We start from the raw sequence: 14,284 nt of genomic DNA, 5'->3' as shown, positions 1-14,284 counted from the left end.
CGTTATCTGCTCCCATAACAGTGCTGGCATGTGCGTATTTGGGTGAGATTCCACAAATTTCACTTTTTTAACCTTGCCCCCCCTCCCCCGACATCTTGCTTGTTGAGGGGCGTTAATGTTGAGGCCATGGGTGCCTGAGCTGATAGAAACAGTCCAGAAGTTTGCCTCAAAGTCACTCAGTGGTCAGGTTGCGCAATTATACCATTATAAATGAAAACGGGGGGAAAAGTTGACAGAAAAAGTGAGAGAAGCATCACAACAGGAAATCAAGTGGAACAGTGAGGATGTGTGTGGAGATAAAAAGATTTTTAATGAGATATAAATAAACATGTATTGAGACAAAGAGAACCCAGACTGTTGCTATTAAATAAAATTGGTCGGTCTGATTGTGTGCAGTCAGTCATGTGTTGGGCTCTACAAAACATGTTTACAACAAAACAGTGAGACCCTTGTGCAAACTGCCTAACGATATAGCTGAGTGAAGTCAATTTTAGTTTAAATTGAATTTACTTTCTCTGAAATAGCATACAATAAAGATCCATTTTCCCTATTTCTTGCAATGATTAAATCTAAATTTTTCCGTTTATCTAATTTGTTTTTTCCACTTTTATTATGCATGTTCTACAAAATCATCTTCCCCCAATTTCAATTTGCTCCCTAATTACTCCTTTCAAAGAGAAAGCCAAGCAGTTTCCAAATAATAGTGAAAAGTTGTCTCATTGCTATAAAATCACGCTGACCTTTTTATTATCAATTATAAGTGGAAGAAAAATCCCCTATTGCAATAATTGATTAAAGGCAATTAACTTAAATGCAGAATAATGCATATTATGATTGGAACTGGGATAAGAACCATTGCAATCAGAGATTTTGTGTGGATTCAGTTTTTTTATCAATTTGAAATGAAATCTTAGATAAATGGCAACCAGAATTATGGTGTAGTTTACCTTTGCAAACAGATGCTGCATTATATCCATCCTTGGACGGGTAGAGCATAAATTGATTGGAGAGAATTCTGCCTAATAGAAGACAGAGAGTTGGGATAAAGGGGGCATTTTCAGGATGGCAACCTGTAACTAGTGGAGTGTCACAGGGATCAGTGCTGGGGCCACAATTATTTACAATATATGTTAATGACTTGGATGGGGAAAGTGAATGTATTATCGCCAGGTTTGGGGATGACACAAAAATAAGTGGGAAGACAAGTGGTGAGGATGACACAAAGAGTCTACAGAGGGATATAGGCAGGTTAAGTAAATGGGCAAAAACTTGGCAGTTTGAATATATGGGAAAATGTGAGGCTATTCCTTTTTGGCAGGAAAAATAGAGGAGCTGAATATTATTTAAACGGAGAAAGACTGCAGGAAGCTGCAGCACAGAAGGATTTGGGGGTCCTCGTGCATGAATCACAAAAAGCTAACATACAAGTTCAGCAGGGAATAGGGAAGGCAAATGGAATATTGACCTTTATTTCAAAGGGAATGGAGTATAAAAATAGGGAGGTCTTGCTAAAACTGCACTAGTTAGACCACACCTAGAATACTGTGAACAGTTTTGGTCCCCTTATCTATGGAAAGATATACTGGCGTTGGAGGCAATCCAGAAAAGGTTCACTAGGTTGATCCCGGGGATGGAGGGATTTTCTTATGAGGAGAGGTTGAGTAGGTTGGGCCTGTGCTCATTGGAGTTTAGAAGAATGAGAGGCGACCTTATTGAAACATATAAGATTCTTAGGGGGCTTGACAGGGTAGATGCTGAGAGGTTGTTTTCCCTTGTGGGAGAGTCTACATAGAAACATAGAAACTAGGAGCAGGAGTAGGCCATTTGGCCTTTGAGCCTGCTCCGCCATTCAATGTTATCATGGCTAATCCTCTATCTCAATGCCATATTCCCACTTTCTCTCCATACCTCTTGATACCCCTAATATCCAAAAATTTATCAATTTCTTTCTTGAATATACTCAGTGTCCCGGCCTCCACAGCCTTCTGTGGGAGAGAATTCCACAGGTTGACCACCCTCTGAGTGAAGAAATATTTCCTCGTCTCAGTCCTAATGGCCTGTCCCATATCCTGAGACTGTGGCCCCTGGTTCTGGACTCCCCTACCAGGGGAAACATCCTCCCTGCATCCAATCTGTCTAGCTCTGTTAGAATTTTATATGTTTCGATCAGATCCCCTCTCATTCTTCTAAACTCTAGTGAATACAGGCCCAGTCGAACCAATCTTACCTCATACGACAGTCCTGCCATCCCCAGTATCAGCCTAGTGAACCTTCGCTGCACCCCCTCTATGTCAAGAATATCCTTTCTTAGGTAGGGAGACCAAAACTGCCCGCAATACTCCAGGTGTGGTCTCACCAAGGCCCTGTATAACTGCAGTAAGACATCCTACTTCTGAACTCAAATCATCTTGCAATGATGGCCAACATACCATTCGCCTTCCTAATTGCTTGCTGTACCTGCCTGTTTACTTTCATTGACTGGTGTACAAGGACACCCAGATCCCTTTGTACATCCACATTTCCCAATATATCACTATTTAAGTAATACTCTGCCTTTCTGTTTTTCACACCGAAGTGTATAACTTCATATTTATCCACATTATACTGCATCTGCCATGTGTTTGCCCACACACACACAGCTTGTTCAAATTGCCCTGAAGCCTCCTTGCATCCTCCTCACGACCCCGCCCAGTTTTGTGTCACCAGCAAACTTGGAAATATTGCATTTGGTTCCCTCATCCAAGTCATTTATATATATCGTGAATAGTTGGGGCCCAAGCATTGATCCCTGTGGTACACCACTAGTCACCGCCTGCCACCCGGAAAAAGACCCATTTATTCCCACACTCTGTTTCCGGCCTGTAAACCAATTCTCAATCCATGCCAGTATATTACCCCCAATCCCATGTGCTTTAATTTTGCCCACTAGCCTCTTATGTGGGATCTTATCAAAAGCCTCCTTGAAATCCAAATACACCACATCCACTGGTTCTCCCTTATCTATTCTGCTAGTTACACCCTCAGAAAACTCCAGTAGATTAGTTAAGCATAATTGCTCTTTCATAAACCCATGCTGACTTTGTCTAATCCCGTTAATGTTTTCCAAGTGTTTTGTCATCACGTCTTTTATAATAGACTCTAGCATTTTCCCTACTACTGATGTCAGGCTAACTGGTCAGTAATTCTGTTTTTTCCTCTCCCTCCTTTTTTAAATAGTGGGGTTACATTTGCCACCCTCCAATATGTAGAAACTGCTCCGGAGTCTATAGAATTTTGGAAGATGATCACCAATGCATCCAATATTTCCAGGGCCACTTCCTCGAGTACTCTGGGATGTAGATTATCAAGCCCTGGGGATTTTTCAGCCTTTAACTCCATTAATTTCTCTAGCACCATTTGTTTTTTTTTACTATATCTGGTTTTCTTCAATCCCTCCCTCTCACTAGACCCTTGGTTCCCTAACATTTCTGGGAAATTACTTGTGTCCTCTTTTGTGAAGACAGAACCAAAATATGTGTTCAATTCTTCTGCCATTTCTTTGCTCCCCATTATAATTTCCCCCGTTTCTGACTGTAAGGGACTTACGTTTGTCTTTGCTAACCTTATAACATATTTATAGAAGCTTTTACAGTCAGTTTTTATGTTCCCTTCAAGTTTACTGTCATATTCCATTTTCCCCTTCTTGATCAATCTTTTTGTCCATTTTTGCTGAACTCTAAACTGCTCCCAATCCTCAGGCTGGCTGCTTTTTCTCGCAATTTTATATGCTTCCTCTTTGGATCTGATACTATGTTTAATTTCTTTTGTAAGCCATTGTTGAGCCATCTTTCCTGTTTTACTTTTGCGATAGACAGGAATGAATAATTGTTGTAATTCATGCATAACGTTCCTTAAATATTAGCCATTGCCTATCCACTGTCAACCCTTTGGGTAAGGTTCCCCAATCCATCATTGCCAACTCAACGCCTCATACCCTCGTAGTTCTCTCTATTTATATTCAGGACCCTAGTTCGGATTCAACTTCTTCACTCTCCTTTCTAATGAACAATTTTATCATTTTATGGTTGCTCTTCCCCAAAGGACCCTTGTTAATTAAGCCTTTCTCATTGCACAATACCCAGCCTGCTCTCTAGTTAACTCCTCAGCGTATTGGTCTAAAAAACCATCATGTACATACTCCAGGAAATCCTCCTCCAAAGTATTATTGCTAGTTTGGTTTGTCCAATCTATACGTAGATTAAAGTCACCCATGATAACAGTTGTACCCTTGTTGCATGCGTCTCTAATTCCCTGTTTAATGTCTTCCCTTATATCTCCATTACTGTTTGGGGGCCTATAGACAACCCCCATAAATGTTTTCTGTCCCTTGGTGTTTCTTATCTCCACCCAAACAGATTCTACATCATGATTTTCCAAGACAATATCCTTCCTCACTATTGCATCGATTTCCTCCTTTACTAATAGTGCTACCCCACCTCCTTTCCCTATTTGTCTGTGCTTCCTAAATATTGAATACCCTGGATGGTTAGTTCCCATCCTTGGCTACCCCGCAGCCATGTCTCCGTAATTGCAACTATATCATAACCGTTTATATCTATTTGCGCTGTTAAGTCATCTACCTTATTGCTAATGCTCCATGCATTGAGATACAATGCCTTTAGACTTGTCATTTTAACCCTGTTAGTCATCTTAACTTTATTTTGCACGATGAACCCATTTGGTTTTCACCCTTGTTTTTTCTGCCTTCCACTTTTGCTTCTTACTTTTCTGTCTTTTGCTTCTACCCTTGTTTCCCCCTCCTCTGTCTCCCTGCTCAGGTTCCCATCCCTCTGCCATTCTAGTTTAAACTCCCCGACAGCACTAGCAAACACCACCCCCCTACCCCCCAAGGACATTGGTCCTAGTCCTGCCCAGATGCAAACCCATCCTGTTTGTGCTGGTCCCACCTTCCCCAGAACTGGTCCCAATGTCCCAGGAATCTGAATCCCTCCCCCCACACCATTTCTTCAGCCACGTATTCATCTGATATATCCTGTGATTTCTACTCTCGTTAGCACATGGCACTAATAGTAATCCTGGGATTACTACCTTTGAGGTGCTACTTTTTAATTTATGTCCTAACTCCCTATATTCAGCTCGTAGGACCTCATCCCTTTTTTTTACCTGTGTCGTTGGTACCAAGATGTACCACAACCACTGGCTGTTCACCCTCCCCCTTTAGAATGCCCTGCAGCCTCTCCGATTCATCCTTGACCCTGACACCAGGGAGACAACATACCATCCTGGAGTCTCTCTTGCAGCTGCAGAATCACCTGTGTGCTCCCCTTACTATTGAATCCCCTATCACTTTAGCCCTGCCGCTCCTCTTCCTCCCCTCTTGTGCAGCAGAACCACCCGTGGTGCCATGGACTTGGCTCCTGTTGCTTTCCCCTGAGGAGTCATCTCCCCCAACAGTATCCAAAACGGTGTATCTGTTAGCGAGGGGGATGGCCACGGGGGACCCCTGCACTACCTGCCTTTCTGTACTCTGCCAGGTGGTCACCCATCCCCTTTCTGCCTGTTCAGTCTTTACCTGCGGTGTGACCACCTCACTGAACGTGCTGTCCATGATAATCTCAGCATCGCGGATGCTCCACAGTGAACCCACCCGCAGCTCCAGCTCTGAAATGTGGTTAGCCAGTAGCTGTAGCTGGACACGCTTCCTGCACACATGGTCGCCAGGGACATTGGAAGTGTCAATGACCTCCCACATAGCGCAGGAGGAGCATATCACAGGTGCGAGCTCTGCTGCCATGACTTCCCTTTAGATTAAACTCGTTAGTTACTCCCTTTAAAGAATACTAACTACACTAGGGTCCTTATTCCACTCCAAATGCTCCCACTACTGTCCAAAGCCCTCACCTTGTTTTGTTTAAGGGATTGGACTGCAGCAGTTTAATTAGTAGAAGAAGTAAAAGTACTCGCCTGACCCTGCTTACCAATCAGTTGCCTTCTCTGTGTCCTGTCACTTTTTGAATCGTGACCTCACTTCGACCTCCACCGCTTGAGGGTCCTGAGGGTACGTCTCTCCTCCCCGGTCTCAGCCTCTGTTTCTTGTGCAGTTTTATACCCCTCCTGCTGGCCTCTCCTCCCCGGTCTTGGCCTCTGTTTCTTCTGCTGTTTTATACCCCTCCCGCTGGCCTTTCCTCCCCGGTCTCGGTCTCTGTTTCCTGACCCTTTTACACCCCTCTCGCTGGCCCCTCCTCTCCGGTCTCAGCCTCTGTTTATTGACCCTTTCATACCCCTCTCGCTGGCCTCTCCTCTCCGGTCTCGGCCCCTGTTTTTCATGCCCTTGGACCTGAGGGCGTAATCTCAGAGTAAGGGGGGAGCCCATTTAAGACAGAGATGAGGAGGAATTTCTTCTCTCAGAGGGTTGTGAATCTGTGGAATTCTTTACTGCAGAGGGCTGTAGAGGCTGGGTCATTAAGCCTTTCAAGGCTGAGAAAGACAGATTTTTAAGTAGTAATGGAATCAAAGGTTGCGGGGAAAAGGCAGGAAAGTGGAATTGAGGATTATCAGATCAGCCATGATCTCATTGAATGGTGCAGCAGACCCAGTGGGCTGAATGGCCTACTTCTGCTCCAACATCTTATGGTCTTATAGAAGCCACATTTGGGGCTATTCCATTAAATAGTTTATGCTTTTTGGAGATCACATGTCACATGCTGGAACACGTTTTCAGTTTGATGGCGTAAACGTTTGCAAACCGGCATCTCCACAACAGTAGCTGTCCGCCCTTTGCAGGGGAGTGGAACCAAACCACAAAGAAATAAGTGAATAATTAAACCCAGCCATTATATTGTTTGGGCTATTTAAGTTAGAGTACATTAGTATAGTAGAGCATGTCCTATAGATCCATGGAATATCACCCATCTCCCATTTATTGTGCTGACCATTGTTTGTGAACTAGAGTTTTAACTTATTACTGAGAGATAAATCCTACCCAGTGAACCTATATCTTTTCCATATGTTAACCATTGTAGCAGCAAGACTCAGCCATGCCTCAGTGAGTCACACTCTTCCCTCTGAGGCAGAAGGTTGTGTGTTCATGTCACACAGGATGTGAGCACAGAATTCAAGGCTGACGTTCCAGTGCATTACTGAGTGAGTGCTGCACTGTTTGAGGTGCCATTTGTTGGATGGCATAGGCCCCATCTCTGTTCTCGTGTGGATGCAAAAGATCCCATTGTTCCATTTTTGAAGAAGAGCAGAAAAGTTATCCCTAATGTTTTGATCAAAATTTATCTGTCAATAACCTCTCAAAAACAGATTTTCTGGTCATTGTTAGGGCTTCGAAAGGATGCAGGGGAGGTTTAGCAGGACGTTAGCAATACTGAGGCATCACAGTTATGGGGAGAGGTTGAAAAAGTTAGGACTGCTCTCCTTGGAACAGAGGTGACCTCATAGTTGTTACCAAGGTGATGAGAGGTTATGATAGAGTAGAAAGAGAATTATTACTCCCTCTGGCGAATAAGTCAATAACTAGATACAGATTCAAAATCGTTTGGGGAGAAGGTAGTGTAGTGGTAATGTCACTGCCTAGTAATACAGCAGGTTAATGCTCTGGGGACATGGGTTCAAATCCCACCACAGCTGCTGGTGGAATTTAAGTTCAGTTAATAAACCTGGGATGTTAAAGCTAGCCTCAGTAATGGAGACCATGGTTCATTAATGAAAAGAAAATCTGCTGTCCTTACCTGGTCTGGCGTACATGTGACTCCAGACCCACAGCGATGCGGTTGACTCTTAACTGCCCCCTGCAAAGGATGAGCTAGCCAATCAGTTCAAGGGAAATTAGGGCTAGGCAACAAATACTGGCCTTGCTGTGAAAAAAAAAAGGCAAAAGATCTGTAGGGGCAGGCTACAGATTTTTTCATTTAGTTGTCAGGATCTGGAATACTCCAGCAGGCACAGTTTTCCATCAAGGTAGCTCTGCGAATTTATCTTATTGCAGCTGAGATTCTCAGGATAGTATCCATTCGCTTCAGAGATGGATGAAAGATGGCTGGTGTGCTCCACAGAAGAAGTTTAAGTTGACATCTGTGTCTGCTTAGTTAATTTGTCTATAATGAATTGTATTCTCATGGGAAATCACGCAATATAGACTTGAAAGAAATTGGAATACTATGAATCAAGAGAGATTTTAGAACCTAATACAGAAATGCTAATATTCTTTTGCACTGTTTGTACCAAGCACTTAAAGTCAAGTCCAACATTGTACAAATACAGACTTAAGCACCATCCAACGTTTCTTAATGATATTTCTTAATTATGATTATCCATATATACACATCAGCCACTGTGGTGACCTCTCAGTTAGACTGACAATTTAGTGTTGAATTATTATGGAATTGTTGCCTTGGCGTTTTATGGCCACCAGCAACTTGAGTTAGATAGCTACAAGCTTGTTTCACTAAGTTTTGGGATGAGGTGAAAGGGCAGTATTCTAACCTTATCACTTTGGTTCCTCATTCCCAGTTCCATACAAACATGGAGCAGGAGTAGGCCACTCGGCCCCTCAAGCCTGCTGTGCCATTCAGTAAGATCATGGCTGATTTTTTTAAAATATTCATTCGTGGGATGTGGACTTTGCTGGCTGGGCCAGCATTTATTGCCCATCCCTAATCTGATTGTAACCTCCTGCCTACCCCTGATAACCTTCCACCCACCTTGTTGATCAAGAATCTAGTTAGCTCTGCCTTAAAAATATTCAAAGACCCTGCTTCCACTGCCTTTTGAGGAAGAGAGTTCCAAAGACCCACGAGCTTCTGAGAGAATTCTATATTGCATGTTTCTCCATCAATTTCTCCATCAACTGTACAGATACAAGTTGTTTGAAGTCTGAATTATGTAATTAACTTTTTTTCTTTTTATTCTCAGGTTTGTTTGGAGATCAGAGCAAGCGGAAGGGTGTCGTGGCTGATCGGGTGAAGTGTTGCTTATTAATAAGCTGCATCTTGTTTTGTTTATTGCTCTGAAACAATGTTGAACAGCTAATTGAATGCTCAGGCCCTCAGTTCATTAAACAGTGAGCTCTTGGTATCGACTGCACAGTTGTAGGACTCATGAATTTGTATCTCAGACTCTGGTTTTTTGATGTTAGTCTTGTCTAGCAGATGAGTAATAAAACTGTTGCATTGTACCATTGCTGAACCTCTGTTTATTGGAAGGGCAGGTTAGATAGAATCCTTTGGCTGTACCTTCTCACAGATGTATCAGTAAATCACAATATGATAACTTGCAGGCGAAAGCCTGTGGCTCATTATTGTGAGATTCAATGTGTCACTACCACTGGAGTCCCTACTTTTTTAACAGAAGAAACTGCTGGTAAATGAATTTAACAAATAATCACAAGATGTTGATGGTAAAATTCTCTGGCGAAGAATTGTTCCTCCAGGCCTGAAGATTTCTGGTTTAAATTGAATTGAAAAAGTGATAGAAATTGATATAGTTGTCTTCCCGTTCTTAATATTTTTATTATCTTTGAAAATTGAAGTTGTTGAGTTATATCATTTGTTAACAGCATTGTGCAGCAGTCAAGCAACTGCCCTTTCCTGTTTGTTTACATTGGGCTCATCATTCCCAGACAGCACAGTCATCGACAATTTTAAAAAAGTAATCAAAATATTCATTTTTATTTCTCTAGAGACTGCACGCTTGCATCCACATTTAATGCAATGTGCTTTTCTAATGGATGGTGGGGGATTCATTACCCAGAACCATACAGGCAGTGAAGGAGCTGAGTTATCTGTCTCAGCTGCAATAGTGTGGGCAGCACAATTGCTTTCAGTAACCTACTGGCTGAGGAGTGTGAAAAGAATCAGCCTGGGCCTCTGCTTTTGGTTCTTATCCGCATCCCAGAATTGAAAAGTCCATGAGTGAAATCGAGTGCAGCTGTGATATCCTTCACCTTGGCTAGCCTGCCAAAGCTGATGTGAATGTGGGTGAAGCATCGGAAGCTGTTAACTTGTGAGAATCCCATTTCAGCTTCAGTGCCTCCAGGAGAAAAGGAAAACAAATTTCATTTTGAGGAGGTGAAAGAGGGTGAAGAATTTAAAGAATAGGTGTCTGTTAAAACAAAATATTTGCAAGAGAAGGATGATTGAATTAATCACTGTCAAAGGTCAAACTTTATTTCACTTTTTAACATTTAATGGTGCAATATTTCAAATTGCTGCAAAGGGGCTATGCTTCCCCCTTTCGAAATCATTCCATTCTCATACTCTCATGGGACAGAATTGTCCAGCTCCATGCTGGCATCTTGTGTTTGTTTTCAGAGTTGTTATTTAGCAGTTACAGCACCAAAACAGATTGTTCAGTCTATTTATTAGTGACTATCTCATACTTTTGGCCCCTAGTTCTGGCCTTCCTCAAAAGTGGAAGTATCTTCTCCCCGTCTACTGTGTTCGACCCTTTCTTAATTTTTAAGACCTGTTGTCAAGTCACCCTTAGCCTTCTCTTTCTTGGAGAAAGTAGCTCCAGCTTGTTCAGTCTTTCCGGATAAGTGTAGTCTCTTAATTCTAATATCCTAATAAATCCTTTTTGACACCTTCTCTTGTACCTTTCTACCCTTTCTGTAACATGGTGATCAGAACAATCCCTCTGCACCTCTACTCCATTTAGAGACTTGTTTTCCAAGAAATATGTGACCACCTTTATTCTTCTGACCAAGATGTAGCCACTCGCAATCATCTCTATTGAAGTTAATTTGTCAGTCACGCACCATTCTGCAAATTTATTCATGCCTTCCTGTACTTTTGTTGCATTCCTCTTCTGTGTTAGCTACAGCTCCCCCCCCCTCCCCCCCCCACAAAATCGGCTATCCATAAATTTTGAAACGATGGGTGGGATTTTCCAGCCCCGCCCACTGCCATGATCATCCGGTCTCGCTGAAAATCAATCGAATTTAGCCTGGGGCTCCGAATCTCCCACAGCGATCCCGCCACAATGGGTCAGAAAGTCCCGGCCTGTACTTCTGGTTCCCCAGTCCAACCTGCAAATGATGAACAACAATGGAACAGCGCTTCCCACCTTTTGTCAGTTGGAATAACTAGATCATTAACTCCTATTCTCATTCCTGTTTTGTAGCCAGCTTGCTATCCATTCTGCTACTTGTCCCCTGACTATACATGTTCTGAATGAAACGTAGAATTCCCTCCCTGCTTCTGCAGGGAACTAACGTTTCGAGCTCATATTTGTCCACTCCCTAGCTGGGTGTTGTGATCAAGCCACAGGGAGCTGCAGCAGAATGTTTGTGGGTAGGAGATTGCAATAAAACTGATTTACTGATTTATGTTAAAACCTTTCTTTTAGATGGCTGAAATCCTGCTTCAGTATGCTGACCGAGCTCTCAAGAAGTGTCCTGAGCAAGGCAAACTTCAGGTTATGGAGCAGCATTTTGAGGCAAGTGCATATTTCCTTGCTTTTAAATAAAAAAAAAAGGCTTGCAAACATTGTACATGGCAAAATGGTAACAGGTTATATGAGTCTGGTTGGTTTACATTTTCATGTATGCAGTGTTATGTCAGGCGTCATACTCCTGTAACTTGCATATCTGATGGAACAGCGAATGTGCTTATGCACTTGGTATCAGGGCTGATTGCAATGATGAGATGCCTTCTTTAGCACATTAGTATGCAGCTGGTTTATTTTCCCAAGTGTAGTAATAATCAACACTTATCTCCTTGACTCACATGTTTTCGACTTGTGAGTTTTCAGTTTTGTAGGATGATTATGAATTTTGTCCTCACTCATTTATCAGATTTAAGCTGGCGTTAAGAGCGTTACAGTTAGCCTAAGAGGCCAGAAGGGGGACAGCAAAATGAGCCAGATTTCCTGGTACTGACTCCTATTGGGTGCCCTCTCTTTGACAGTGTACGCTGAGGTAATTTGTACACCAGCAGCATTTGGCTTGGCTGTAATGAGCCCTCGTGAATTCAGTAGCCGGCAAATGCTCACTCCTTGATACCTGCGTGAAGAGTGGCTTCTTGGGTGAGGTACTGGAGACTGCCCAGCAGCCAGTGAACAATACCTCAGTCGGTCTCAGTGCCTCTAAGAAATGAGGTTAGTCAGTGGAAATGGAGGGTGAGGGGATGGCAGGGAATACTTTGTCGTTGATTTATGTGATACTGTTATGTTTCTGGATGTGACATTTGGCTCCTATTTTGATCATACACTTGGTGGGTTTTTTAAGCATCATCATGGAACATTAGGCGCATAATTTGTAGCGCAAGTGTGAATTATAAACACACTGTAAATCTCCATGAATGTTTCTACGACTATTGATTTTTAATACTATTGATAGCTGCTTGCTAATGATTAGCATGTGGAGTAGATTACTGAACAGTGATAATATGGTTCAGCTTGTCACAAGCTCTTGTGACAGGGGCAGGACTTTACGCCCTGCGGGCAGGCACCCGATCTGATTGGGGTGTAAAATCGCAGACGATGACGTCGGGCGAGCATTCCCGACGCCATTGCGCACTTGCACGATATTTTGGTTGGCAGGCGTGCGTGAGAGTCGGCAAGGTGCCCGCCGACAATTGAGAGGCCTATTAAGGCCCTTAATTAATTAATTAAAACCGACTTTTCGCTGCCCGCCCCAAGCTTATGGTTGGCGGGCAGGTGAATCGCCCAGGCAGCCTTTGGACTTTTTAGGAAACCTCATCCACGGGTGGTGGGATGAGGTTTCCGCCCTTAATTTAAAAAAAATGAACATTTTTTGACATAATTTTTGTACTGTTTATGTTCATATGAGTGAGCCCCATGTGAGGATATTGTTTGCATATTTTCCGAATCTTTATTTTTGCTTTTAATATTTTTTGGCCCCCCCCCACAAGGCAGCTCTCTGCCCTTCAGGGAGCTTTCAGTGCGTGCTCCCCTCCTGCGCGTGCGCAGACTTTTGCGCTCGCACTCCTCCCGTCCCCCCCACCCCCACCCCGGCAGCGCCGAGCTCCTCAGCGCACCTTTCATGGCTGGCTGGCTGTTAATTGGTCAGACCAGCCTGAAATTGCGGCCAGAGGCCGATTGCGGGCGGTGGACCGTTTCCTGTCCGCTCCCGGGCCCGCCCATCCGACCACCCGAAAATCCTGCCCCAGGGATACAAGCACAAACTTAGGGGAGGGAAGGTGCACAGACTGTTCAGACTTGACTTTTGGAGTGGAGGCGGATAATGTGCAGACTTGAAGGAAAATCAGATCGATAGCCACAGCTTTATTGGCCTTCCGTGCACCATCAGGGATGGCCTCTTAGGGACAATGGCTACTCATAGAAGACCTGGCTACTCATGTCTGAAGAGTAGTCTCCTCTGCATTGGGGAAACCAAACATACATTAGTAAATGCCTTGAGAACTCCAGTTGGTGCAAATTATGAATTCTCTGAATCATTGATTTGCTGTGCTCAAGATCTTCATTAAGCTACCCAGGGAGAAGAATGTAATTAAATGAGCTAAAAGAGGAGTTCAGCCATAATTTGTTTTTTGCAAAAATATACTTTATTCATAAAATATCTAAAAGAACATTACAAAACATTTCAAAATGGCCATCACAGAGTGCAATGATATTCAAATTGTCGACATACATCATGTTGCACCCTGAGGTGCTTGAATACAATTGTGGTATGTGTAATATTTATTGTATACGTTCAGTGTGGATGATATAGTCTGAGGGGTTCTATACCTCTAGACAGAGCTTAGCGATTCCACAGCCAACGGATCAGGTCTAAGCTCTGCAGCCCTGCCACATCCAGCCATGAATGGTGGTGGACAATTAAACAACTCTCTATAGAAGGAGGCTCCACAGATATCCCCATCCTCAATGATGGAGGAGCCCAGCACATCAGTGCAAAAGATAAGGCTGAAGCATTTGCTCCAATCTTCAGCCAGAAGTACCGAGTGGATGATCCATCTCGGCCTCCTCCTGAGGTCCCCAGCATCACAGATGCCAGTCTTCAGCCAATTCGATTCACGCAACATGATATCAAGAAATGTCTGAAGGCACTGGATACTGCAAAGGTTATGAGTCCTGCCAATATTCCGGCATTAGTACTGAAGACTTGTGCTCCAGAACTTGCCGTGCCCCTAGCCAAGCTGTTCCAGTACAGCTACAACACTGGCATCTACCTGGCTATGTGGAAAATTGCCCAGGTATGTCCTGTACACAAAAAGCAGGACAGATCCAACCCGGCCTATTACTGCCCCATCAGTCTGCTCTCGATCATCAGTAAAGTGATGGACGGCATCATCAG

General features: G+C 43.4%; 1 protein-coding gene across 2 annotated transcripts in view; it reads left to right on the top strand.

The window, feature by feature from the left end:
* vps8 (VPS8 subunit of CORVET complex) overlaps positions 1-14,284 on the top strand; it is a 570,202-nt gene that overhangs the window by 94,113 nt on the left and 461,805 nt on the right. For both annotated transcript variants that reach the window (XM_078551411.1, XM_078551410.1), the window contains exons 18-19: positions 8,920-8,966; positions 11,353-11,442. In XM_078551411.1, the coding sequence (XP_078407537.1) occupies positions 8,920-8,966; positions 11,353-11,442 (137 nt within the window). The remainder of the gene's footprint in view (positions 1-8,919; positions 8,967-11,352; positions 11,443-14,284) is intronic.

Source organism: Cetorhinus maximus, chromosome 11 (genome assembly GCF_964194155.1).
Source record: "Cetorhinus maximus chromosome 11, sCetMax3.hap1.1, whole genome shotgun sequence".
Classification (NCBI taxonomy): Eukaryota; Metazoa; Chordata; class Chondrichthyes; order Lamniformes; family Cetorhinidae; genus Cetorhinus; species Cetorhinus maximus.
The sequence above is the reverse complement of the archived record's forward strand: the minus strand, read 5'-3'. Positions and strand labels throughout refer to the sequence as shown.